Raw genomic sequence first — 26,755 nt, 5'->3', positions numbered from 1 at the left:
CTTTCATATTGTATCCCCACATTAATAGCATTTTGGTTGACACGTCTTTAATGGTTTCCCCCTTAAAGAGGAATAGTCTTAACAAGCATACCTGTCACTTGTGTTAGCCCTCTTAGTTCTTTCCTATCTTAGGTCCCGAGTTGACCCCTTTTATCCTAAGTCCCTTTTGTTGGTACTAAGGCATTTTGATCATGACACCATAGCACCTTTCAGTTATGGTCTTACTCATTTTGATCATGACACCATAGCATCTTTCAGTTATAGTCTTACTCATTTTTATCATGATGCCATAGCATCTTTCAGCTATGGTCTTACTTATTTTTATTATGATGCCATAGCATCTTTCACCTATGGTCATACTCATTTTAGGCATATAGCGTCCGATCGGTCTCATGGCCTACACATGACATTTTATTTAATTTCCCCATTGCAACCTAACCATTCCTCCGTTAACCATCTTAACATTAATGCTTGAACACCGCAGTGTCCCCTCTGCAAGCCCGATGCTTTGCTCATCATCAGTGAACACAAAAACACCGTATGACAGTATCTAACAGGATCACCTGTTCTTCTCATCCTAACTTTGTCTAATCTCGGAGAATACCCTTTTTCATAATTCATATGTGTTATATGCATTTATGAATAAACACTATGGAATCATACATTCTAAACTAGGATGACGAATACTCATGTACCCATGCAAACTTCCAACATACTTAGCATTTTAGGGTGGTATGCAGATACTCATTTGATGCTACCTTATCTTCCCAACTTATCTGCTTCAAACGCTAAAGCTTTATTTCCCATGACAACAGCTTGTTAGATTATCTATTTTCTCGACTCAAAACTCATGATCTCTTCTCCAGGCTAAGCTTTCTATAATCATTCCGTCTTTGGAGCAACGAAAAAGATGAATAAAAGGAAGAAAATGAAATAGAATTGAGATGAATCCTCCCCTAGAAGTCACCTCTTATCTATTTATAACCTTTCACTTACGGTCTTAAACCATGTAAAATCCACCTGTTAACAATCATTGTGTCTCCCACTAAGAGACTGATTGGATCTAATCCAACCGAATCAAACTTGTTTTTCAACCCTATCCAATTTCAATTACTATCTTTTCCTGATCTTCTAGTAAGGACCGCCAGCTTATGGTCTTTTTCAATTTAACCCCTAATGTTTCTAATTTCTGAGTTTAAAAGGAACTGGGTGTGGCAACTTTCCCTCCCTAGTAATTTTTGTCCTCGAAATTTTCTTTCATACTCAACTGATGAGGTGGACTTAGAGAAACTCTTCTTCATTCCCACCTTTGTAGAGTTCATGTGAGTAACCACCGCTCACTTTTACCCAAATCCTCAACCTGGTTCTCTTTTCTTGCATTTGTGTTGTCTTACTTCGTCCAACTTGCGGATCCTATCAAGCACTTAACGAATATGAATATATGTTTATTGTCAAGTATCTAACCTTTCTGTCGTTAGACTTATCCTAGTCCATAACTTCCTTTAACTCTAAATTTTGGCGAATGCACTCTGATAAACACAATCTGTATATCATCCTCTTGTCTCAAATTTTGGCGAATAATCCCACAGGTCCTAAATTCATTTATGTACTAATCCTGCCCATCTTAATAGGCCAGTTCCTTTCCTCTCACAAGATAGTTAGGCTTGCCCATGGAATGTTGTCATCTTTACTTCAGTGGAATATAATAGTTATTACTCTATTTCCAGTGTTCTACTCTAATGGTGACGAAAGCTTATCAATCTTATTCAAAAAGACTTGTCACTAAACAATCTTGTGATTTGTTCTTTTGGGAAACGACTGGTTGATATCCCTACCTTGAAAATTCTAAAAGATTTCTCTTCATCCTATGTTAATAGGTTTTCTCCATATATTGGTAGTTCCGAATGGTTACTTACCATTTATTAAATTTTTGTAACTACCCTTACACACTTTTGGGTTATAAATAACCTAGAACAGCAATAGGGAAGTTCATAAGCCTACCGTCCCTTGACTCAACTAATCTTCTTTTTATCTTTCATCTATTTTCTTCCTATCTTCCTTTTTTTTTCCCTTATACATTTCCTAGGGTATAGTTCTCTCATTAATCCAGAGTTAAGATCTTGAACACAATCCCTCTATTTTTTTCCTTCCTTATTGGTCCACTGATTAAATCCTCAATAAAGGACACAAGTAAGGAAAAAATTCATAACTTACAACGATACACCTATCGGATATAATATGGTAGGTTACCTGTTATCCTGGGAAGTCAGTTTCCCCCTACTTTTGTTCCTAGTGTGGATCAAGAGAAAGGTCATCTAAGTAACACTAATAATTTCTTCATTTGCCCCTAGAGGAAATTTTCTATAGTAGGAGATTATACGTCACCATCTTTGATCAACCTAGAACAGGGTAAGTTTTAGCCTCAAAAACTAGGGAGGTTCCTTCCCTCAACTTTCCAGTTTCTCCCCAAGGCTCGACTCATCGCAAATCTTACTGTAACACCACATGAAAACCATGTCAGCATCACTCACTACCCTACTACATTAGCCTTCGTGTTCCCTCCAAGTATTGATAGGGTGGCTACATCATTACTTGCCCTTCAAAAGTGGAAGCGGAACTAGGCGGATTGAACCCAAGGAGGTCACCCATCTTAGTAGACTACGTTGCATACAACTCCCTAGATTCATAGTAATTTGTCCGCTAGAGTTGGGGGTTTACCTATGCCCTTCCAACTCAAAAATCTAAATTTAAACCTTTAAAGGCTTGGAAAAAGGGTCAGAATATGGCGTTGGATTCGGAAGCTGTACCTTGATGAAAAGGTACAATTACAAAAGGAAGGGTCTCTAAGCCTTAAAGGTTGGTACTACCAAAACCAAGTTCGACTTCCAAGTGTACCTTCTTCCATACCCTATTCGTATGGTTTCTAACCAACTCATCACAAGGGTCTTCCTTATTTGGTTTCAAATTCACAACCATTCCTACATTCTTTCAAAGCTCAGCCAAAAGAAGGCAAAAGACTCATTCATCAAATTATGATACTTTACCTTTTTTGTATCTCTTCCTTCATAAAATTTCCTTTCTCTAGTAATTGTACCTTTTCAATAATATATCTATTTATCCTGACTTTATGTCCTCTCTATTCATCTTTATTCATTTTCATTTCTATCTGCCAATTTAGGCAAATATATATATACTTACCACTTAGTAACTTAATAACATAAGGACTCAAGGGACTCATTCAGATCAGTCGTCATGCACATAAGGGTGCTCTTTCAATTCTTACATCTAAAGGGTCGACTAAACTATGCTCTGATACCACTTAATGTGTAACACCCCTACCCAACTCATTCGTTAGATACTGGTATGGGGCGTCACAACTAAACCTGTTTCATGGCAAGATTAAAACTCATTATATTAAAATCAAACTGTATTACCTATTTATAAAATAAACTTACATCAAAGACAAAAATTTCTAAATAAAGTTTGTTGTCCCAACTCCGGACTCTAAGGAAACTACATAATTACATTATATTAACCTCCTTCCTATGTACATGACACTTTATAATGGAACTCCTTGATTCAACAAGGTCTAGCTTGGTCCCTTCCCAAGTTCCTTAATCTGCAATTTCTGCAACTGTAGATCAAACCCCTATAAGTTTGGATGAACTTAATGAGTTTTTTCATTACACAAAAATAAACCTCATCTTACAAAGGTTTAAATGGAAAAAACTAAATACAAATTACTCCCTTCTTATGCAAGTAAATTCTCTTAAACCTATGTAGCAGACTTTATCTTATTCTCGATCTTATCTATTAGCAGATAGATCACTGAGTGGTTACCTTCTGACCATGATATCAGCTTTCGGTCAGCCTTGACAATTCCTCTAATTGTCACACTAGCTCTGTAATACCCTGAAAATTTTTACAGTAAAATATTATCCGTGATATAATAAAATAAGGAAATAAAGTGACATAAAGGGAATTTTTGAGTGATGTCAATATTGAGAAGTATATTATGATATATTAATTCAAGAAAGGACTAAATTGCAAAGATGAGAAAAGTCTTGTTGCACAAGAGTAAATACTCAAAATTTAAGGGGTTGAAAGTATAAATATAAAAAAGTTGAAGGACTAATGGTGCAAATATTTTAAGGGTGGAATGATCTAGAAACCAAGAAAAATTGATGAATTAGGACCAAATTGAATAGGTAAAAAATTATGAGGGACTAAATCGCAATTTTATCAAATTAAGTGATGACTCAAAGATGGAATTCTAAAAGATCATGAAGGGCAAAATGGTCAATTAGTAAGAGAGAGAATTCTAGAATGTAATGATTATGTTGATGATATTTTAAATTAATTAATTAGATAAATATTATTTTAATATTTTATGAGATGTTTATTATTATATTATTATTTATTTAGTATAAAAGGAAGGAAAGATGAAGAATATCAACACATTTCCTTTCCCATGCAAACTAACGTAAGATAAGAAGAAGAAAAGAAGTTTGCTTTCTTTACAATTTAGTCCTTCCACCCAAAATTCATTTTTTCACCTAAAAATTGAAAGAATTTTCATAGCCATCAAGAGAGAAAGATAGCAAGGAGATGATGGGGAGCAAGAATATCAAGTTGGATTCAAGAAATCGAAGCTGGAGGAGAGAGAAAAATCAAGTTAAAGATTGAAGTCAATAAGAAAAGGTAAGTACATCAAGATTTCAGTATGTATTTAAGTTTGTTATTATTGATAAAGCATGGAAATAATGTTATAGTAGAGTTTTCTTACATAAGTTCCTATGTTCTTGATATGTTAGTGAAGAAAAATAAGAGAAAGTGATGAGAAATGGTGTAGAAAAAGAAAATAAGGATGTTATAACATGGTAATTAATATCTTGTACTAAAACAGTTTTGGACAGTAGCAGTAGTCTAACTTTGAAAAATCATCAAAAATTGTAGAAATCTAATTATAGGATTAATAAGAGATGAAATTAAATCTTATTAAGTCTAGTTTCTTATAAAAGAAATTATGTAAGCAATGGAATTCTAAATCATGAGATATGATGAATTTTGTGAGACAAGGTCAGAATGATTTCGGGTTCCCCTGTTCTGAATTTGTAAAATCATAAAAAAAATTGGATAAAAATAATTAGGGGATTAAATTTATATGTTTAGAATCCTGAATGAGTCTATTTTCAATAGAAACAAATATGAACATCATTCGAATTCTGTACAAGGAGATAATTAATTTTTAGTGAAGAAGGGTCACAACTGTCAAACAGCAGAATAGGGGTAACTTTAAAGAATAAATTGTACTTATTGACTGAACCAAAAATTCTGAAAATTTTATGGTAATAATATATATGAGTCTAGTTTCAGGGAAAATTATTGGATCTTAATTTGGAGTCCTATATCTCCAGATATAAATAATTTAGTGACTATGACACAGATGGACAGCTTGAATATTCATAAAAGTAAATAATAAAGATTATATATAATGTTACTTACGAGTGTGCTACATACATCAAGGATGTGGAATGGAGAGGAGGAGGAGGAAAACATATATGAATATTCATTAAGCATGGCTAATTTGCATATTTTAGGCTTAGGGACTAAATTAAATAAAAGTAAAACTTTATGGGTAATTTTGTAAAAATGTCAAAAATGACCAAATTGCATGAAATGAATTATTTTATTATTTAAATTACAAAATTGAATGAAATTATTAATTTAGTTCAAGATCGGGGGAAAACATGTTTTAGGGATTAAATTGAAAAGTGTTGAAATTATGGAAAATTCTGATATTTTATAGAATTCATGGACTGTTATCAATATATATGAGAATAATAGCTGGAAATAAGGATTAATTTGCAAGAATTTTATTTTCCTGACCCTAAGGACGAAATCGTCATTAATTAAAAGTTTAGGGGCAAAATGGTAATTTTGCCTAGAGCATTAATTAAATGCATTAGAAGATGAAATGAATGAAAATGATGATCAAATTTATTTATAAAGATCCGGACGACTCAAATATGAGACTTGATCGTGGAAAAGAAAAGATATCGGATTAATGAAATTATAAACACAAACAAGCAATGAGGTAAGTTTGTGTAACTTGAATTATATTTTAAATACTTGAAATATGTGGTTATGTGATGAAAATATGATTTGAATGTTCAATTCATGATATTTGATGAAATATTGATAATACTCGATATAAATTGAAAATAAATCCCAGTTGAATGAAAGGAAAATTCGATGGATCTCTGAAAATGAATTGACGGTAAAAAGGATCTGGCCCAGACGGGTGATCCTATTCTGATATAGCCCTCCCGAAGAATACGTGTAAAATGGATTTAGCCTGGACGGGTAATCCGAATTAGGGTCTGAATTTAGCCTGGACTGGTAATTCAGATCCAAGCTCATTAGAGTAATTGTCGTTGCAGGGGATTTAGCCTGGACTGGTAATCCCGACAATACTCTATGAGTTTATATTACAGGGGATTTAGCCTGGACTGGTAATCCCACTGTAAGGATGAGGTTCGCGGGAGTGTGCTCTCTGATATAAAATGTGTAAGACCATGGTTGAAAGATACCATGGCAACCTGATATGAAATGTGTAAGACCATGGTTGAAAGATACCATGACAGCCTGATATGAAATGTGTAAGACCATGGTTGAAAGATACCATGGCAACCTAATATGAAATGTGTAAGACCATGGTTGAAAGATACCATGGCAACCTGATATGAAATGTGTAAGACCATGGTTGAAAGATACCATGGCAACATGATATGAAATGAACAAGACCATGGTTGAAAGATACCATGGCAACATGACAGAAAATGAGTAAGACCATAGTTGAAAGACACTATGGCATCATGTCAAAGATAAATAAGACCGTGGATGGGAGACGCTCTAACATCTGTTGAACAATTGATATTCAGGTAATATGTATCAGATGACGAATGGTTATATCAAATAATTATGAAGATAGATAAACGAAATAAGTATAAGTACATGGAATATAATTTATGTTAAGTTTGATATAAGCTATTACCGGAATAAATTACATAAAATATATGGAAATGATGGAGCATTAAATATTGATATAATGAAATGAATGATATATGCTTATGAAGAAACGGTAAGAGCATGATATGTTTCATGACATGTACATATATGATTATCTTTGATATGTTGATACAAGGAAATTATGTAAGTTGAGACTATTATTAAACTCAAGTGCGATATGTCGAGAAAATAGATATATCAATGTTGAATTTATATGAGATATGTGCAAGTATACTAACAATGTTGCTGTTTGATGCTTATACAAGTGTCAAACTGTTGATTGAATGGTAATATATTTATTTATATGATGTATTGAATCGGTAAGTATTTTTTTTTGTGATCTGTAAATGGTAGTAATGCTTCGAAACCTTGTTCTGGCAGTGGATACGGGTTAGGGGTGTTACAAGCTCTGCAGACTTTATCATTTCTTTACTTTGTATTCTTTCTTCCATTTATTCCTAGTGTGAATTATTCCTTTTATCATGTTTCTATATGGTAATTTTTCTACCTACCCTTCTGCTAATCTTTGAATACTTTTCCCTAAATAACCATTTTAACTCTGTTTAGTTCAGGGTGACTTCCCATATTACAATAATCCTAATGGACTTATTAGTATCCCAACTATTAGGATAACTTATTGTGGTCCCCCGCCACTCTGGTAAACCAAAGTTTACTTATTTTAATTAGTTATCGGACTACTTCTTTAAAATCTGCTTTAGCCGTATTATATTACCTTAAAACATAGTATGCCCTCCTATTACGAGTGATATGGCCTTCGTATACTCAGCCAACTCTCATGGAGTGGCCATCTAGGTTCACGATTTTTCTTTTATACTATATCCCCATATAACTAGCATTTTGGTTGACACTTCCTTAATAGTTTCCCTTTTAAAAGGGAATAATCTTGACAAACATACCTATCACTTGTGTCAGCCCTCTTAGTTCTTTCCTATCATGGGTCCCAAGTTAACCCCTTATCCCAAGTCTCTTTTGTCGAGGTGCTTATGATCTTGACTCTAACCTACCAGCTTCACTAAACATCTCCCAGCGATTCTTAACGAAAATCCTTACTGTAGTCCTTTATTTACTCTCTTTTAGCTTACTTATACACTAAACACTACTAGCACGGCAATTCACATGTTTGGTTCCCGTCAAGTTACCATATTTATGCCTTTATGACTTCTATGATTATTGTTTTAATGGACCATTTTCCTATTTACTTTCATTTTACTTATTCAATTGATTTCCCGATAGTTTGTTGGCTCACTATCGTTTTTCATTACTTACCTTCTCTTCCAACCCCTTTTTTTACTTGTGAGAATTCTTATAATTACGATCTTGATCTTCCATCCGTGTTTATTATCCTAGAAGACTCTCTATGCTCTTATAGTTGAGTCATGGTCTTACACAATATACCCCTATGTTTAATGTCGTGGCTGACTCCATTGGTTTTCATACTCTAACTATGGTCCTACACCTCGGAACCTTGTGTTTACAATCCCGGTGGACTATCTTCTATTTATTGTCCTGTTGGACTATCGCATGTTTAGTGTCCCAGTGGACAATCAAATGATGCCATAGTGTCTTTCAAATAAGGTCTTCGTCCTATTTACATTCTACCATGCTTTAATTTGATGCCATAACGTCTTTCAGCTATGGTTTTACTCTTTTTTATCATGACGCCATAGCATCTTTCAATGATGGTCTTACTTATTTTTTTATCATGGCTCAATGTCATCTTTTAGCTATGATCTTACTCATTTTTATCATCACGCCAAAACATCTTTCAACTATGGTCTTACTCATTTTTAGGGGTATAGCCTTTAATTGGTCCCATAGCCTAGCCACAAAATTTTATTTACACACTATTGCAACCCAACCATTCCTCTATTCATCGTCTTAACCTTGATGCTCGAACACCGCAGTGTCCTCTCTACAAGGCCTGGAGCTTCGCTCATCACAGATGCACACAGCAACACCATAGGCAATATATAACAGGATCACCTGTTCTTCCCATCCTAACTTCGTCTAATCCCGGCGAAGGCCCCTTTTCATAATTTATATGCAATATATGTATTTATGGATAAATTGATAAGGTTTTAGTTGAGTCATAAAAACTCAGAAGGGTTCTAATTTAGTCGTAAAAGCAAGGGGGAAGGTTCTATCTAAGCCTTAAGAAAAAAGTAATGTTGTAAAGGTTATATCTTCTCATTGAAAGGTATTGATTTTTACAATAAATTGAGAAATACCTAGTGGTAGAAAGCTAAGGTAGTGGAGGTGGATAATTAGGGTCGAACCACTATAAATCAAAGTGTCCAAGCTTTTCTTTCATTTTCTTATCATTTGGAAAAGTTTGTAGAGATTTTTAAAATACCTATTCACCCCCCTCTTGGTATTTTTAAGCCTAATAAAATCGAAAGTTGGCATGTTGGGTATACAACTTCTGCATGATGTAACATCATTTCACAATAATGGAATTCATAGCCTAATAAAAGGTAACGATATCCTCTTATCAGCATTACAAAATAGATAGAAAGTAATATGGTCATGGGTCATTTTTCTTAGAGATAAATGATTCAATTACTATTTATTAGTAATTGACTTTTCATAAATAAAAATGTAATATTACCGTGAGATAAAATAGGATCATATTGGGAGAACGAATTTATCCCAAACAGATTAAGAATATTCTATGAAGGTAACACACTTATGAAAATATTATTGGACGAGCACTTAATGAGTAACATTTGTAATGGTATATAAGAAGGGAGAGTTCAGTCATGATACTTTAGTGGAATGACTTTATGACTAAATAATGTTGTAATTAATAGGTGAAGAGCTAGAACTTAATTACAAATTATTTTAGCTCTAATTATATATGTTCAATTGGTCCATCCACTAACTCGAGATATCTAGAAAAGAATTGCCTGTAGAACAAATAATATGGAATGAATGAAAACAATAAAATAAGATAAATCGACCACATGTATCACTATCCGCAGTGAATACATTTTCTTACTAAGTATAAAAGATTACTTAGAAATTAATTCAAATTCTTCAAATTATTATTTAATTCATTGTAATTAAATAATTGAAGTTCAAAGTAAGAATTAAATTAATTAGTCATTATGTATTTATTGAATAAGGCAATTAAAGATATTTCCTCATAGATTTTAATACAATAAAGTTGTCATAATTTTAACGGAATTAGAATTGGGTTGAGAAAATGATTTAATTTAGAAACTAATCTAGTTATTTAATTAATTAATTAATTAATTAATATTTTAAGAAATAGAAAATAATTATTGGGTTCGATAAATTGTAAATGTTAGATAAAAATTTAGTTAACATATATAATTATACCCAATACATTAAAGACCCAATTGAGCTTTGTTACAAAGATGAAGTAGCAAGCCCTAGTCTATTTTAAGGCATGTTGCCGGCCCTATAACTTCTATTTAGAATAGAAGTTGTTATTTTTATTAAAATATTATTATTTAATTAGACCTTATCCAAACATATGTCTTGTATCGTTTCTCTATAAATAGAACTGTGTTGAATTATTTACACATATCTATTAAGCATCATTATTCTATTAGAAAATAATGAAATTTTATTTACAGAATAAATTCTATTTTCCAAAAAAAATGCATAGTCTCTGATTATAGAGTGGATTAAATTTCTTACTAAAAATTAAAAAAGTTTTCATTCTATGCGATTGGTACATGTTGTTTGAGCTCACACTCAAAACAAGTTGTGATTCGAAAATAGTAAAGGTTGTTTGGTAGAAAATTGAGATCGACTTAACCGTTTCATCCAAAACACAAATATAAATTTAATTAAGGGTTTATTACTATAAAAATCATAATACTTGTTTTAAATAAAGTCCAGAAAACAATGTTTTCTAATATGATCAACATCGCAAGTTCTTTACCTATCTCTTTGTTGCGTTTTGGATGATATGGAAAACTCTGTTCAATTAGGTGGACCCTGAGCCTAATCGGGCGATTAATCGCATCAATAGGCCTGCAGTGAACATTATGGATGCATTTCACTCCGCTAAAGCTGGAAATTACCACATTGATCGAGGTTAACGGTTAAGTAATGATGCTCTCATTGTCGCGAGGGATACAAATATTTCCTGGAAAATAGTCATTGAATAGAACCAGTGGATCTTAAGGCGTTGCAGCAGAAGGTCTTGCTATCAATGGAGAGTAGATATTATTATAGTGGCGCACAATGGAGTGCAACTCTAAGCTCCATTGTAGAATGTTACTTTGCGACTGCTACTATGCCAACTGCGGGCTCTTGGGAATCGTTGGACAAGTCTCGCAAATCTTCTACGGAAAATACATGTTCATTGATAGCTTAAACCTATCGCACAATATATTAGCCATTTAAATGAGTAAAATAGTAGTCAGAAAACTGAGAAAATAAAAGTCGAATTTGGCTAGTGAGAAAGGTATTCGTAGAGTATTTGATTATTGATTAAATTATTTCCTCATCAGCTTTGCTTATTCAACTTCTCTCATGAGCATTTGGGGACATACGTGAACACCCCAATGCTGTTGGGATGTAGGAGGCAATTCATGTCTCACTACTGAAACCCAACTCCATAATCAAGTGTTTTCATTCTCACTTTTTCAGACATTTTGCAGGAAACAACCAAGCTTTAATGGAAACCGGAAACACCACTTAACAAATTTCCCAAGCCAAATGACCCTACACATTAACACTGAATATTTCAAATGTTGGGATTACTAAAACCCGAGATTCCTTAAAATTTTCAACATCAAAGAACAAACTCAACATCATCACATTGTCTTTTAAGGCCAAGTATTCATTGTATATAAGAATATATCCCATTCATCCATCTTATCAACTTGGCCTAGGTTGAGTAGATCCCATTTATGCCCCACCTACTTCAACCATTTCCTGTTCCACTGTGCTTGGCATCACTGGATAGTATTTATAGTGAAGTTCTCCAACATCATCACCAGATAGCTTCTTCCACCCATTTGGTCCCACGTAGTAAACTGATCCAATTATTAACCTCATTTAAGTAGGGTATCACACATATATAACAGAATTACTAAGAGATTCATTTCAACTTGAGATCGAGAGAGAGAAAGTACCGCTGGCAACACCACCACTGGCTCCATCTCGGAATGTGGCATGATAAATAGCTCTTCTGGCCAACTCTGCAGCCTCTTCAACAGACATATCATACCGATAGCTACCACCACCATCCAAAAAAACATATTAACAAGTATGAATACATAGACCTGAGCACAAAATGGGTCAAAAAAAAAGTCCTAACACAGTTATATAATTAATAACGGGAATAGTGATGTTATCATTGATTAAAGCAATCAAAAAGATTCCCTAGGGCAGTTATATTATGGTGAAAGCTATGCTTCGGCAGCAAAGCGCGCTTATTATCAAAATGCAGGCAACCAATGTTTTTAACAGGAGCAACTGGAAGTTGATGGAACAGACTTGTTAAAATAAAACATTTAACAGGTTTCTTCAACACAGTCCTCGATTCCTTGCATTTTTCTTAATAGACTGATAACTTTACAAGAAGACCATGATAACTTTGCAGCTTGTTGGCCAACCACATATAGCTTCTTCAACTGATGTATCATTTCATGTAAACCATGATAACTTTACGTCATAATATCAGCATTTATCAGTGGAACAATGACAACGAAAGAAAATGGAGAAGAATGCATACCCATTATCCAGCACACCATAAGCATATGGTGAACCAGATCCAACAGAGAAACGCATTCCTTTTAACCTTCCCCCTTCACTGTCCACATAATATAGTCCAGGGCCCTAGAATCCAGGTTAGGCAGAAAGTTGAAACATGCAATTGTTAGTATGCAAGGGGAAAACAACAAGAGAATAACATTTAGTTCCAAATACCGTTTCATCCCATCCAGCAATCATGGTTCCAACCGAAAGTCCCATTCCTCGGTAAGAATAGAGAATGTTTGCCAACAGTTTTGAAGCCCCTGTAACTGAAATTCTACGCTTGTTTGCTAATTCATGTAGCCGGCACTAGATCATGGAAAATGATCATCCATTAGCACTTCATGTATGTAAAGAGTAATTGGAAAAACACAATAATGGGGCCTAAGATTGTTCACTACTAAATAAAAGCCAGAAAGGTTGCATTGTGGGTCGATATTGACACCAAAGGAAAGCCAGAGACCTGAATAATGCTCGAGTTCTCCACTTTTCTTTGACAATATTCCATTTTGATAGTAAGGCAATTAGACAAACAGAATGCCTTAAATTTAGCTACCCAAGCATTCAGAAACCAAGCTGAACTCAATTTGAATGCTTCCTACTCAAAAGTTTGCTTTCCTAACTAGGAAAAGGACCTAATATTAGAAATCTACATTCTCTTAGATTAAGAGAGTCCAACTGCATGCATATCAATACCATGAAAACAACTTTGCCTAAGTAGAACATGGAAGGGTTAATCTGTATGTGTGAGTCACATTTGAAGGTGATATTGAAATTAGTTAGCTATTAGTAAGCTATGCTAAATGTCAAATCATTTTTTCTATTCTTTTGTCCTCATATACGTGTTTAAGAAAAAGCAGGACATCTGTAGTTCGATTATAGAGCTAATTCAAAAAGTATATATCTAAAACCTTTGAGATCTCACTTTCTACATTGTACAACCCCATGGTTTATCATCAATGAAAACTGCAAGAGAATGCCAAAATGACCAATAGACTCTTTTTTTTTCTCTACATTTCCTTGCATAGGACCCAATATGCAAAAATATACAGTATATATAACATACAATAACAATCCAACACAAAAAGAGGAGGGAAAAAGTTTCCTGATGCTAATATCCCACTGACAAGAGGGCCACATTTGTTCCATTACCTTGATGCCTAAATTTCTGTGCCAAAACTGGCAGTCAGCAGCTCCTCCAGCCATTGTTCCAAGCATGTAAGGATTGATTTCAATAATTTTCTTCACTGACTGTGAAGCTGCCAAATTTTAGGATAGGAAAAGGAATACTAATCAACAATCACGATTCAATTTCTACCCCAACACAACAAGAAAGAAGAAACAAAAGATTGAAAAATTATAGATTTTTTTTTTTATTACGAGGTTTAATCTACAATTACCACTAATAGACTATTTCCTAACCAACAAATTTCTGAAAAATAAAAACTAATGCAAAATACACACAAAAAGTAAGAGAAACATACAGATATAGCCTCCCATGCTAGCTCTAGAATCAGCGGCAACCATGACACCTTCCTTAAAGATGAAAGCAAGCGTGGTGGTACCCTTAGCAGGTTTTACCATCTGGATAGCTTCTTTTTGAAACCCATCAAACTGCAATACACCGATCACACATAAAGTAAGCCCCAAACATCTCCCTTTACACGGGAAACTAATAATGTTGTACCAAATTAGCAGAAATTTTTAACTCACATCAGTAGTGTTTGGGAGATCGAACGACGGAGCAGCCGAAAACCCATCAACAAGTTCACTGGGAGCACCCGAGACAGGCGCAGCCGATTCTAGTCCGCTGGTGTCAAGCTTCATGATTGGTTCTTTAATTTCTAAAAAAGCGCAAGACTGAATCAGAAAATTTGATGCATTTGATGATAATTCCCCCCCCCCAAAAAAAAACAAAAACCCAAAAAAAAAAACAAATTGAAGAAGAATACCCTAAGTGAAGAAAATAAATGCTTTCAAAATATTAAAACCGCAAAAGCGAAAACAAAACTGAGGTTGAGAAGAGAACCTTTCCGATGATCCAGACAATTAAAAAAAAAAGAGAGGTGAAGTGAGAATAAGATGCAGCAAAGCAAAGGAAACTGAAATATAAGGAGGAAAAAGGGTTGATTTCTACTTTTTCTTCAGTTTTCTTGTGCTACGGGAAACTGGGAAAATCTGCTTGTTTGGGTTGTCTCAGATTGGCCCAAGCTTTGATCCAAAACGGAGATGGGAATATCGACTTTGTAAACCACACAATTATCCAACTGAGTCCACAAAATCTCCTACAGTTATCAAGATCTATGGGCCGAAGAGCTAGTTTTATGAAATGGGCTGAGCCTTGTTTTTGACAACTTCCAATGCCCATTTAAGATTTCACAAAGATTTGTAACCCTCTAGGTTACAACTTTAACGGGGTAATTGCCCACACTGTAAATCACTATTCATATCAATCGTTTAATTTTAATGAAAAATATCAAATTTATATATTAACCTTAGTTCAATATGTAATTTTGATACATAAATTTTTATTTTGTGCAATTATGCATATGAAACTTGATTTGTGGTTCATATGTATACATAAAATTTTGACTTTGATTCAATTGTATACATTTAAAGAAATGATTACATACATTTATTTTCATGTCAAATTAATATAATTATTTGTGTATACAATATATCAACGTAAAATGATATTAATTCATTAATATTTTAATATTTTATAAAAACCTCTCGGTTTGCTATTATGTTCCAATATATTGTCTCGACTGATGTTTCAATAGATATCGAAACTTGGTAGATTAACAAGCGGATTAAAAAATAGTATAACAAAACAATAAAGTGACACGTAATATTTGTTAATGCAATTTGAATAACAATCTTACTCAATAGAGCTAGATTTTAGTAAACAAGGGATCTAGAATCATAAAAGCTAAAGTCCAATCTACCATTATACAGTGAGGTAATTGCAGCCCAACAAAGAACCTCAATTTACAATCATTTAACCCAAACAATCTCACTTGCAAAGAAGGTTTACTCTCCAACAAATGTCTAAAAATAAAGAATGCAATTAACGGTAAGCATCCGATTAAATTGAGTAAACAAATTTCAACTGCATATAAGTTATGGGTTTAGTCATTATACTTTAAATTGATAAGTTTTGTAACACCCTTTACCCAACCCGAATCACTGAGTTCAAATATCGAATGTTACGACATACAAACACTTAGTATAAATGTTTAAACAATTTGCATATGATCTTTTTTCAACATATCTCTTTTTGTATTATTAAATATTTTCTTAATAAAAGAAATAAAGAAGACATCCAAGAATACAACAGACTTTTAAAATAGCGTAAGACATTACAACACAAAAGTTTATTAAAGACAGTCTAATCTTGGCGTACTATGCTATATGCCTTACTTTTAAGATATCCTCTATATGTATAATAACCCAACTCAACGTTTCCTAGTTGGCACATTCCTGGCTTGGCCCCTCCTAGCGTACTTACTCTAGCAGCAAAACCTGAAACAAGAACAAACACTTTGTAAGTTCACGCGAACTTAGTGAGTGAGTTGTTAGCACAGAATACCTTAGAACCTTTTTAGTTGAATTCCTCATCTTGCAAATTATGGATCACATCTCTATCTTTGGCAGTACTTTCATAATACCTGATATATACCTATGTGCCAGCTACCATACTTCACGTACCAACTCTCACTTCACTTTTTGACTAACTCTAGATCTTACTAGAGAATACATATCTTATTCTTTCATAATACAACAAAGATATCTCTCAGAAGTACAGCAAAACCTGAAACAAGAACAAACACTTTGTAAGTTCACGCGAACTTAGTGAGTGAGTTGTTAGCACAGAATACCTTAGAACCTTTTTAGTTGAATTCCTCATCTTGCAAATTATGGATCACATCTCTATCTTTGGCAGTACTTTCATAATACCTGATATATATACCTATGTGCCAGCTACCATACTTAACGTACCAATTCTCACTTCACTTTTTGACTAACTCTAGATCTTACTAGACAATACACATCTTATTCTTTCATAGTACAGCAAAGATATCTCTCAGAAGTATATCTATACAAAACCTACCATTGATGAAATCCCTTCAACTAAACATAAAATACTTTTCTCCAGAATGGACACTCACAAAAACTGCTCTTGATCGATAGAAAAACTAATACATCTCTTAAGTTGAACTCCATACTGATCTTCTGGCTGATTCTCATACTGATTCGGGTAGTTATTAGATTACCAATCAAATCATATCTTGAATCAACCCCAAATCATAACTTTTGTTGATAATCAGACTAATAAACCATAATTTATACATATTTTTATCCCATGCTTAGCCCATTTATGAATGGTCTCTCCTTAGATTTGGTGAATTCGATGCTCCTAATCCTTTAATTTCATGTTTTATACTTAGGAGAGCATAGGAGAGTCAAAAAAGTGAGCAACGGGCCAAAAACGGAGAAAATGGACCCATGTGGAAAATTAACACGGCCTGGACTTCCTCATACGGGCATGTCACACGGTCGTGTCCATTTGGTAGGATTGAAGCACGACTTACATGGGTAGACTACACGCCTGTGCCTATTCAATAGCCTTGACCACGGGCTGGAGCAATCACACACGGGCGTGTCACACGGGTGTGTCCCTACCGAGCCCAAGTATAGTCCTATTCGGAAAAGGCTAATTTTTAGGGCTCTTAGGCATCCAAAAGCCTATTTGAACACCTAATGAGGCACTTAAGAGGGGGACGCAGAGTAGGAAGCAAGGAATTATTCAAAGAAAGCCGATTGATCCATCTCAGAAGCCAGATTCATTATCAAGACTGAAGATCTCCCTTCAAGTTCCTTCAGGAGTTTTGGGTTTTCTTATGTTTTGTTATCTTTATGCTTTTGAGATGTTTTCTTTCATAAGTATGAATTAAACCCCCTAAATACCTAAGGGGAATGAAACCTAAGATGGATCTTGTTATTATTATCTGAATTGTATGATAAATATTTGACTTGTTCTTAATTATGTGTTCTTAATTCTTGTTTCGATATTCTAGGATATTGATTCAAGTCAAGCTCTTATTCAGAGGAGGAATAGACCTGTCTAAGAGTAAATTTATCATAATTAAGCGGAGTTGATTGCACGCCTAGAGATAGGGTGATAAGATTTTTCCAGATTAGAGTGAAACTTGATAAGGGAATCCATAGATCGAGTTAATGCAATTCTAGGGTGTTAATTAGAAAGAGATTTCAATTATTCAACCTAGGGTTAGACGCTATTAGTCTCGAGAGAGATAATAATATAACTGAGGGATTTTTACAGATCAAGTCAAATGAATAAATCGTCTAATTCAAAGTCAAATAACAAGTGAAGCCTAGGTGGATTTTTTTCTTAGGTATTGTCTTAATCAATCGAATTTTCCCAAAAGTATTTTCCCAAATTTTCTTTCTGTGCATTCTTAGTTTAGTAATTAGTTTAGACAACCAAACCTCTTAATTCTTAAGCTAGATAATAAAAAGGAAGTAAATACTAGTACTTGTAGTTCCTTTGGGTTCGACAATCCGGTCTTGCTGAACTATAGTACTGTTCGATAGGTACACTTGCCTTAATCGTGATAATAAGTTAGTCTCAAGAACGATTCATTTATAAATTTTTAAAACCTGTTCGAATATCACGCATCAAGTTTTTGGCGTCGTTGCCAGGGAACTAGGATATTAGGAACACTCGATTTTTATTACTTTAGCCATTTTACTTTTATTGCAATTTAAAATTTTCTTTTCTTTTCTATTCTTCATTTATTTTCTTTTGACAGGTTTTTCTAGTTTATGACCAGAAGAAACCCGTCAGGACTATTACTGTTTGATAGTGAGATTGATCGCACAGTTCGCAGAAACCGAAGAGAAGAAACCTGTCAGGACCATTACTGTTTGATAGTGAGATTGATCGCACAGTTCGCAGAAATCTAAGAGAAATAAGGCGAAGCTTACGATACACAGAAGAGTAAGAGGATAACACTTCAACCACAATCGAGGAGATGGCTGAAAACTAAGAAAATCTGTTACCTCCTACGATTGCTGTTAATCAGAATCCTGCTCCGCGCACTATGTATGATTATGCTAAACCTTCTTTAACAGGAACTGAATCGAGCATAGTTAGACCTGCTGTAGCTACAAATACTTTTGAACTATAACCTAACACAATTCAAATGATACAGCAATTTGTTTAGTTTGATGGTTTGCAGGACGAAGATCCCAACGCTCACTTGACAAACTTTTTGGAACTATGTGATACATTTAAAATTAATGGCGTTTCTGATGACACCATTCGCCTTCGATTATTCCCTTTTTCATTGAGAAACAAAGCTAAATAGTGGTTGAATTCGTTACCACGAGGATTAATCACTACTTGGGAACAAATGACCGAAAAGTTTTTATTAAAATATTTTTCACCGGCTAAAACGCCTAAATTACGTAATGATATCTCTTCTTTTATGCAGATGGATTTAGAAACACTCTTCGATGCATGAGAGAGATACAAGGACCTCTTGAGAAGATGCCCTCACCATGGGTTACCACTCTGGCTACAGGTTCAAACGTTTCATAATGGCCTGAATCCTTCGACTAGACAAATGGTTGATACAGCTGCTGGTGGAACCATCAATAATAAGACACCTGAAGATGTCTATGAATTTATAAAAGAGATGTCACTGAATAACTATCAGTGGTAAGTCATGAGGACAAAGCCAACCAAAATCGCCAGCATTTATAACGTCGATTCGATCACCATGCTCTCTAATCATGTAGAACTCTTGAATAAGAAAATTGATGGTTTTCTTAGTTATTCACAAGTTCACCCAATAATGCAATGCGAAGCACATGGAGGTGGATCAAGCAGTTTAGAATACCTACCTTATGGCCACAACATGGAGAACGAGCAGTTAAATTACATGGGTAACAATCCTCGATCTCAAAACAATCCTTATAGCAATACTTACAATGCAGGTTGGAGGAACCACCCAAATTTTTCATGGGAGGCCAAAGAAATCAGAGACCACCACCCTCTCTAGGCTTTCAGCAACCACCATACCAGCAGGAGAAAAAGCTGAACCTTGAGGAGATACTAACCAAATTCATCTCGGTGTCAGAAACTCATTTTCAGAATACTGAGACGGCATTCAAAAATCAACAAGCATTAATCCAGGGGCTCGAAACTTAGATTGGACAGCTCAGCAAGTTGATTTCTGAACAACTACAAGGTAGCCTGCCAAGCAACACTGAATCTAACCTAATGGAGATTGCCATTCAAGATGAGGAAGGGTTAGTTGCAAAACCAAGGCCAGAAACGGTGATAAGAAAAGGTAAGAATAAGGTAGGCCAAAATGACCCAAAGCCGGTGAGTACAGAATATAAACCTCGTGTGCCATACCCCAATGCAATAAGGCAAGACCGATCAGACGAACAATTTGGTAAATTCTTTAAACTTTTAAAGAAACTACATATTAAATTACCATTTATTGAAACCCTTTCGCAGATACCAAATGCAGTCAAGTTTTTAAAGGAGCTTTTAACAAATAAATAAAAGTTGGATGAGGCGTCGCATGTGGAGTTGAATGCTGTTTGCTCAGCCATATTACAGAATAAGTTACCCAACAAATTGAAGGATCCAGGGAATTTTACGATTCCTTGTTTAATTGGTAGTTTAGATGTTCATAATACCTTGGCTGACTTAAGGGCAAGCATTAATGTTATGCCTTATAAAATGTTTAAACAGCTAGGTCTTGGGAAACCCAAACAAACTAGGATGAGCATTCAATTGGCTGATAAAACCATTAGATTTCCTAGGGGTATCATTGAAGATGTTCTTGTTAAGATCGATAAATTTATATACCCAGTAGACTTTGTTCTTCTAGACGTAGAAGAGGATAGTAATGCACCTTTAATTTTAGGACGACCCTTTTTAGCGATTGCTAGAACCATTATTAATGTTGGTATAGGTGAACTCACACTGATCATGTGGTGAAACCCTCTGTGTAGGAAACAGTTACGAAGAACACATACAAGCCGTGTTCAAACAACAACAAAGGACCTATCTATAAAGAACGACAGCTACAAATAAAGGAGCTGGATGAATGGCAGACATAGAAATCGAGAACACCTGATAAATCGAAACCGAGCCAGAACAAGCTCAATACCTCACCAAATCAACTTAAGGTTGGAGACAAAGTGCTACTAGATGCAGTAGATCCTCGCATCGCCAGTCCTAAACCTAATGAAGAAATTCCTCTTACGGTACTCAGTATTTTCCCATATGGTACAGTCGAGGTAATTCATCCCAAATTCGGCACATTTAAGGTAAATAATACCCGTCTTAAACCTTACGTTGATAAAGTTGATAGCAGGGATAAGGAGTATAAACTTCTCGCACCACTTTGACCATACAGAAGAATGGTAAGTGATGCGATCCCGGTCGCATCATGTTTCGGTACATCTCGACGACATCGAGATTGGCCTAAACTCGAGGGGCCCAAATGCAAAATGAGACCTTTAAATTCATTTATGCTGTTGGAATAAAGACTTGATTTATCTTAGTTACTTTAGTCTTTAATTATGTCTTATTTATTAAATACATATTTTAATTATGACATGCATTATGTGTTTTACATTTAATAAAGTCATACATTATGTGACTCCGATGTTAGTTTAAGTCAGCTTCATTAAATTAAGTCTTGCATTAAGTAACTCATTTGTTCATTTAGTTTGCATTTTAAACCATGCATTTAAGCATCTTAGTTTAATAAATGAGTTGTTGGACATTTATTCAACTCATCTTAGATTAATTAATAAGTGTTTTTGTTGAACTTTATTTAATAGTTGCTTCTTTAAATAATCTAGTTCCTAGGATAATTTATTGATGCATGAATTTAAGTTCATTTAATAATGCTTCTCTTAATTAAACTTGTTGCTGGAATAAATGATGCATAAGTGTTAGTTCATTTATTTAAGTTAGTTGTTAATTTGTTTTAAGCTTAATAAATGAATAAATGTGACGGTTACATGTGTTAATTGCAGGTGACTTTTTAGCTCCCATCTATTATTATTAAAGGCTGTTATGCATTCAATAAGGTGACTTTTCAAGAGATTTCAGTTACAAAAGAGAGGGTTGTTACAAAGAGGCTTTAAATATCATTAAGAAGTTGTTTATATCAATTAAACGAGAGCATTATTCTTCTTTAAATTAGGCAGCAACTTTGTTTCATCTTCCATAACCGTTTGCTTCATGAGTAATCACTACATGCATTCAATTCTCCATCAAAGAAGCTGGTGTCTTTTCGGTTGCTCATGGAGACTTCAAAAGACTATGAAAGCAACTTAATTGAAGAAGTAAATTACATTGAAGGCTGGAGTTACTTGGAATAGAATTTTTATAGTTGTGACTTTTCATTAGGCCTCATTATTAGCTTAATTAAAAGTGACCTTTCAGCTAGCTTCCCTTTTGACACTATAAATTCATGTAACCAGCCTTTTGAAGGAACACTACTTTTTGGACATTTTTGAATGATATTCTGCCAAATTTGTGAGGCAAACTTTTCTCTGTTTTTGTTCAAAGATTTGTTGGGGCTACCTAGTGTTCTAGTTGTGTCATCCATTTTCTTTGTTGAAAACTGAACTTATCGTTACTCGTAGTGTGGCGTTCAAACATACCAAGGTTCCTACTTTGCTAAGTAGTGGGTCGAGGTTCTCATATTCTCCATTCGACCACCTTGAAAACTTATAAACATTTGGGTTAATATTTTCTAATATTGGTTTGTGCCTGTTTTCGAGATCATTTTCATTTTCATTCCAATCCATCTTTTCGTTTCATTATAACCAAACCTACAAAAACTTTGTTAAAACATCATTTTGAACAAATCTAACGCTACTTCTTCATAGACGATCGGGCAAACTCACATACGACTCGACTCACCCTGAGGCGGATCGTATCATTTGGTATCAGAGCTACAAAAACTAGGAGTACGAACATTCAAAATTACTCCAGGAATAGTCTGTGACTCATCAAGTAAGTTTAAAAAAAAATGAAAAAACGAAAAAAAAACGAAAAAAAATTTCAAACAAAAATTCTGAAAAAAAAACAAAATCTGAAAATTTGAACATAGACTTTACCCTCTCATCCACTTCCATCCTTGACCTTTTCGCCACACTATACCCGAATTATTCTCTTTCTTGTAAGCCTACCCAGTTGTAAATCACATCATCCCTTGTTACCCATTTGAAACCGACCACCAAGACTAAGGTTAAGCCTTGGCGAATCTGCTTACGAAATCACGAGAAAGGTAAAGAGAGGTAAAAGGCACGAGTGTTGTGAGAGCATTAGAGTGTTGAAAAAGCCGATCTTGAGTGCAAACACGAGTGTAAGTGCCATTCAAATTTTATTGTGAGTGACTAGTGAGGTTTGTGGTAAGGTATTCATTTTCTGTTTTGTTTTATTCATTTTTCTTTTCATCTATTAATCATGTCTCGAGAAGGGTTTTCAGCCTTTGAATTTCAATATTTGTTGAAAGAGATGGAGTGCATGCTCGATCGAAAAATCAAGCCTGTCCAAGAAAAGCTAGACCATCGAGCAAGATTTCAACGAAAGCAAATTGTTCCAAGTCAGAAAAAGGAGTCAAGAACATCACGGAGACACACATCTGATGACTACTCAGAAGAGATTTCTATCGTGGTACCTATTCGACAAGAAATTCGAGTAGAAAGAAAGAAAGCTTCGAGTCTAAGGTCTTTCGAGATAACGAACGAGGGAGCCCAAGTAACTCTTCGTATGCATCCACGAAGACTCATTCTCGAAGAATTGATCGTGAACTCTATCTAAATGATTTCACATCTTTCGAACAAAATACTTATCATGCTGATTCACTTGTATTAACTTCAAGTTGTAAAGAAAAAATGAGAGAAAAAGAAATGAAAGAGAGGCAAGAGGCGAGTAAGAGAGAAAATGAGAGATTCTTGAAAGAGATTGAGAAAATCATTGAAAAAGCCGTTGAAAAAGAAAAAGAACAAAAAGAGAGTGAAAGAAAAGAGAGGCAAAAGATGATCATGAGAGAAAACGAGTGGATTCTAAAAGAAATCGAGAGAAGCAAAAAAGAAAAAGAGTGTGTGCAAGAAAGTAAAGTTGAAAAAGAGAGTGAGCAAAAAGAAAGCGTGGAAGAAACAATTGTTCTTGAAGAAAAAGAAATGAAAGAAAAAGTTGATAGAGGGCAAGAAAAAGAGAGTGTTGTTTCCACTAACCAATCTGTGAATTCTTCTCGTCTTACCTCTTCTTTTCAGGTTCCTAACAATCCGTGTGACGAACTTCAATCAATACTTTCCTGATGAGAGATGCTTTTGTATGATCAGAAAAGGAAAGGTTGAAGATAAAATCCAACCGCAAGTATTCAAAGATAAGGAATCTTTAGAAATCGAGCCACGGCAAACAGGTTTGAAAGTTGTCGGAAAAATTTTCGATGGCTTAATTTATAAAAGATCCCCTTATTTTGATTTAATTAACCCTTATTCTTTGTTTGTGGTTGATAAGTCCATTCTAAGAGGAAGTATGAGGCAGTGTTCTCTTGAGTTGTTTTGTGGTGTAAAACTTGTTGATGACGTCCGATTAAATCGGCAAGCACATAATATCATCTTACATGGTAACGATTCTTCACGAAAGACATTTAAGTTGTTCGATTATGGTGATTATGTGAATCAACTACTGCCTTGTGCAAAATCTTTAAATTTATGCCCATCTGTCCTGATGAATGTAAGGAGTTTGGATTATTTGTTTTTGTATATGCACAAATTCTTTTGGATCAGCATGTTTGAAATCATGACACGTATGAAACCTTTGTTGCATTTTCTAGCAAGTGAACAAACTTATGTGTTTAAACCTAGAATTTGCTATTTTGGTTCGATATGTGAAAAATTCAAGCATTCCAAATTTTGTGCGACCAATTTTTGTTTGATTGATGCTTGGCTTTTGACTAAGGGAGCGAAATTTAAAAATTATGAATACAATATAAAATCGTTCCTTGATCATTTTATTTGTCTATCCATAAATTTCTTGTGTCATTTTAAAAAGGTAAGGCCAACTCATATTTTTGATCCTGGCATTGATTCAGCATGTCCCTTAAAGTTGAACATCTACAGTGTCACTAACCCCTTTACTTTTCGTGAAGGTGATACTTTGAGAAACGCGAGTTGTTCTTGTATTTCTCTTACATTTCAGGTTAGTTCAAGTAAAGAGCAACGACTTTACTATCTTTCCGAAGAGAGGAGGTTTACATTGATTGAAAAAGGTACTGCTCAAACCGATCCACATTCATTCATTCATATGGGAAAACAAGGTGAGTTTTCTGAATCTTTTAAGATTCAACCACCCCCTTTGAATGTTGATGGAAACATTGTTGATGTTTTGGTTTCTGAAACACATTCGTACCTTGATGAGGTTTATTGTTTTTTTTATTAGTAATGGATGGTTTGAAAATGATGAGAACATTACTAACAATGGTTGTGTTGTTGATGTGCATTCTTTGATCTATGGAAAAACCACATGTTTAAACAAGGCTGTGCACATAAAACTTGTGATGTATGAGTGTTTTATTTATATGCATGCTCTATTACCAAATTTGGATATCCAACTTGCAAAGGTAAAACTTGTCAATTATTTTGAATTCGGCAATCGATCAAGTGCTCAAGTATGCACCAAGACTTCGAAAAGGAATTGTTCATTCTTGATTCATCATTTTATTACTCCTTGTCTTTATGATGATGATAATATTTTCTTGTGTCAAGCTGTGAATAAAATTTCAGAAAGTTCCTCCTGGTTTAACCTTCATTGTATCACTAACTTGTTTTATTCTTTTCTAAGTGACAATGTGAGGTGGTACCCTCTTAAAGAGGGAGGGCCGATTTGTGATCCTGAGAATTTTTTTTTGAGAAAATGGCCCGATTTGAGGACAAATCATCTTCAAGAAGAGGGGTATGATGCGATCCCGGTCGTATCATGTTTCGGTACATCTCGACGACATCGAGATTGGCCTAAACTCGAGGGGCCCAAATGCAAAATGAGACCTTTAAATTCATTTATGCTGTTGGAATAAAGACTTGATTTATCTTAGTTACTTTAGTCTTTAATTATGTCTTATTTATTAAATACATATTTTAATTATGACATGCATTATGTGTTATGCATTTAATAAAGTCATACATTATGTGACTCTGATGTTAGTTTAAGTCAGCTTCATTAAATTAAGTCTTGCATTAAGTAACTCATTTGTTCATTTAGTTTGCATTTTAAACCATGCATTTAAGCATCTTAGTTTAATAAATGAGTTGTTGGACATTTATTCAACTCATCTTAGATTAATTAATAAGTGTTTTTGTTGAACTTTATTTAATAGTTGCTTTTTTAAATAATCTAGTTCCTAGGATAATTTATTGATGCATGAATTTAAGTTCATTTAATAATGCTTCTCTTAATTAAACTTGTTGCTGGAATAAATGATGCATAAGTGTTAGTTCATTTATTTAAGTTAGTTGTTAATTTGTTTTAAGCTTAATAAATGAATAAATGTGACGGTTACATGTGTTAATTGCAGGTGACTTTTTAGCTCCCATCTATTATTATTAAAGGCTGTTATGCATTCAATAAGGTGACTTTTCAAGAGATTTCAATTACAAAAGAGAGGGTTGTTACAAAGAGGCTTTAAATATCATTAAGAAGTTGTTTCTATCAATTAAACGAGAGCATTATTCTTCTTTAAATTAGGCAGCAACTTTGTTTCATCTTCCATAACCGTTTGCTTCATGAGTAATCACTACATGCATTCAATTCTCCATCAAAGAAGCTGGTGTCTTTTCGGTTGCTCATGGAGAC

General features: G+C 34.3%; 1 protein-coding gene and 1 non-coding gene across 3 annotated transcripts; both read right to left on the bottom strand.

Annotated features, from left to right (window-relative positions):
- Positions 1-11,766: 11,766 nt before the first annotated feature.
- Positions 11,767-15,088, bottom strand: LOC107916572 (proteasome subunit beta type-5). 2 transcript variants are annotated; one of them, XM_016845849.2, is made up of 8 exons: positions 14,858-15,088; positions 14,542-14,672; positions 14,313-14,442; positions 13,981-14,087; positions 13,003-13,137; positions 12,809-12,912; positions 12,207-12,307; positions 11,767-12,107 (listed from the first exon to the last, which is right to left on the bottom strand). In XM_016845849.2, the coding sequence occupies exons 2-8, from the start codon at positions 14,653-14,655 to the stop codon at positions 11,980-11,982; spliced, it is 819 nt and encodes a 272-aa protein (XP_016701338.2). In that variant the 5' UTR covers positions 14,656-14,672; positions 14,858-15,088; the 3' UTR covers positions 11,767-11,979. The 2 variants fall into 2 exon arrangements, with proteins under 2 accessions (XP_016701338.2, XP_016701339.2); XM_016845850.2 differs by having other exon boundaries at positions 14,781-15,084.
- Positions 15,089-19,316: 4,228 nt separating this feature from the next.
- Positions 19,317-19,423, bottom strand: LOC121208016 (small nucleolar RNA R71). Its single transcript, XR_005903058.1, has one exon. It is a non-coding gene; the product is annotated as a small nucleolar RNA R71 (small nucleolar RNA).
- Positions 19,424-26,755: the final 7,332 nt, after the last annotated feature.

This window comes from Gossypium hirsutum, chromosome A01, assembly GCF_007990345.1.
Source record: "Gossypium hirsutum isolate 1008001.06 chromosome A01, Gossypium_hirsutum_v2.1, whole genome shotgun sequence".
Taxonomy (NCBI): Eukaryota; Viridiplantae; Streptophyta; class Magnoliopsida; order Malvales; family Malvaceae; genus Gossypium; species Gossypium hirsutum.
This window is presented reverse-complemented; position numbering and strand designations above follow the sequence as displayed.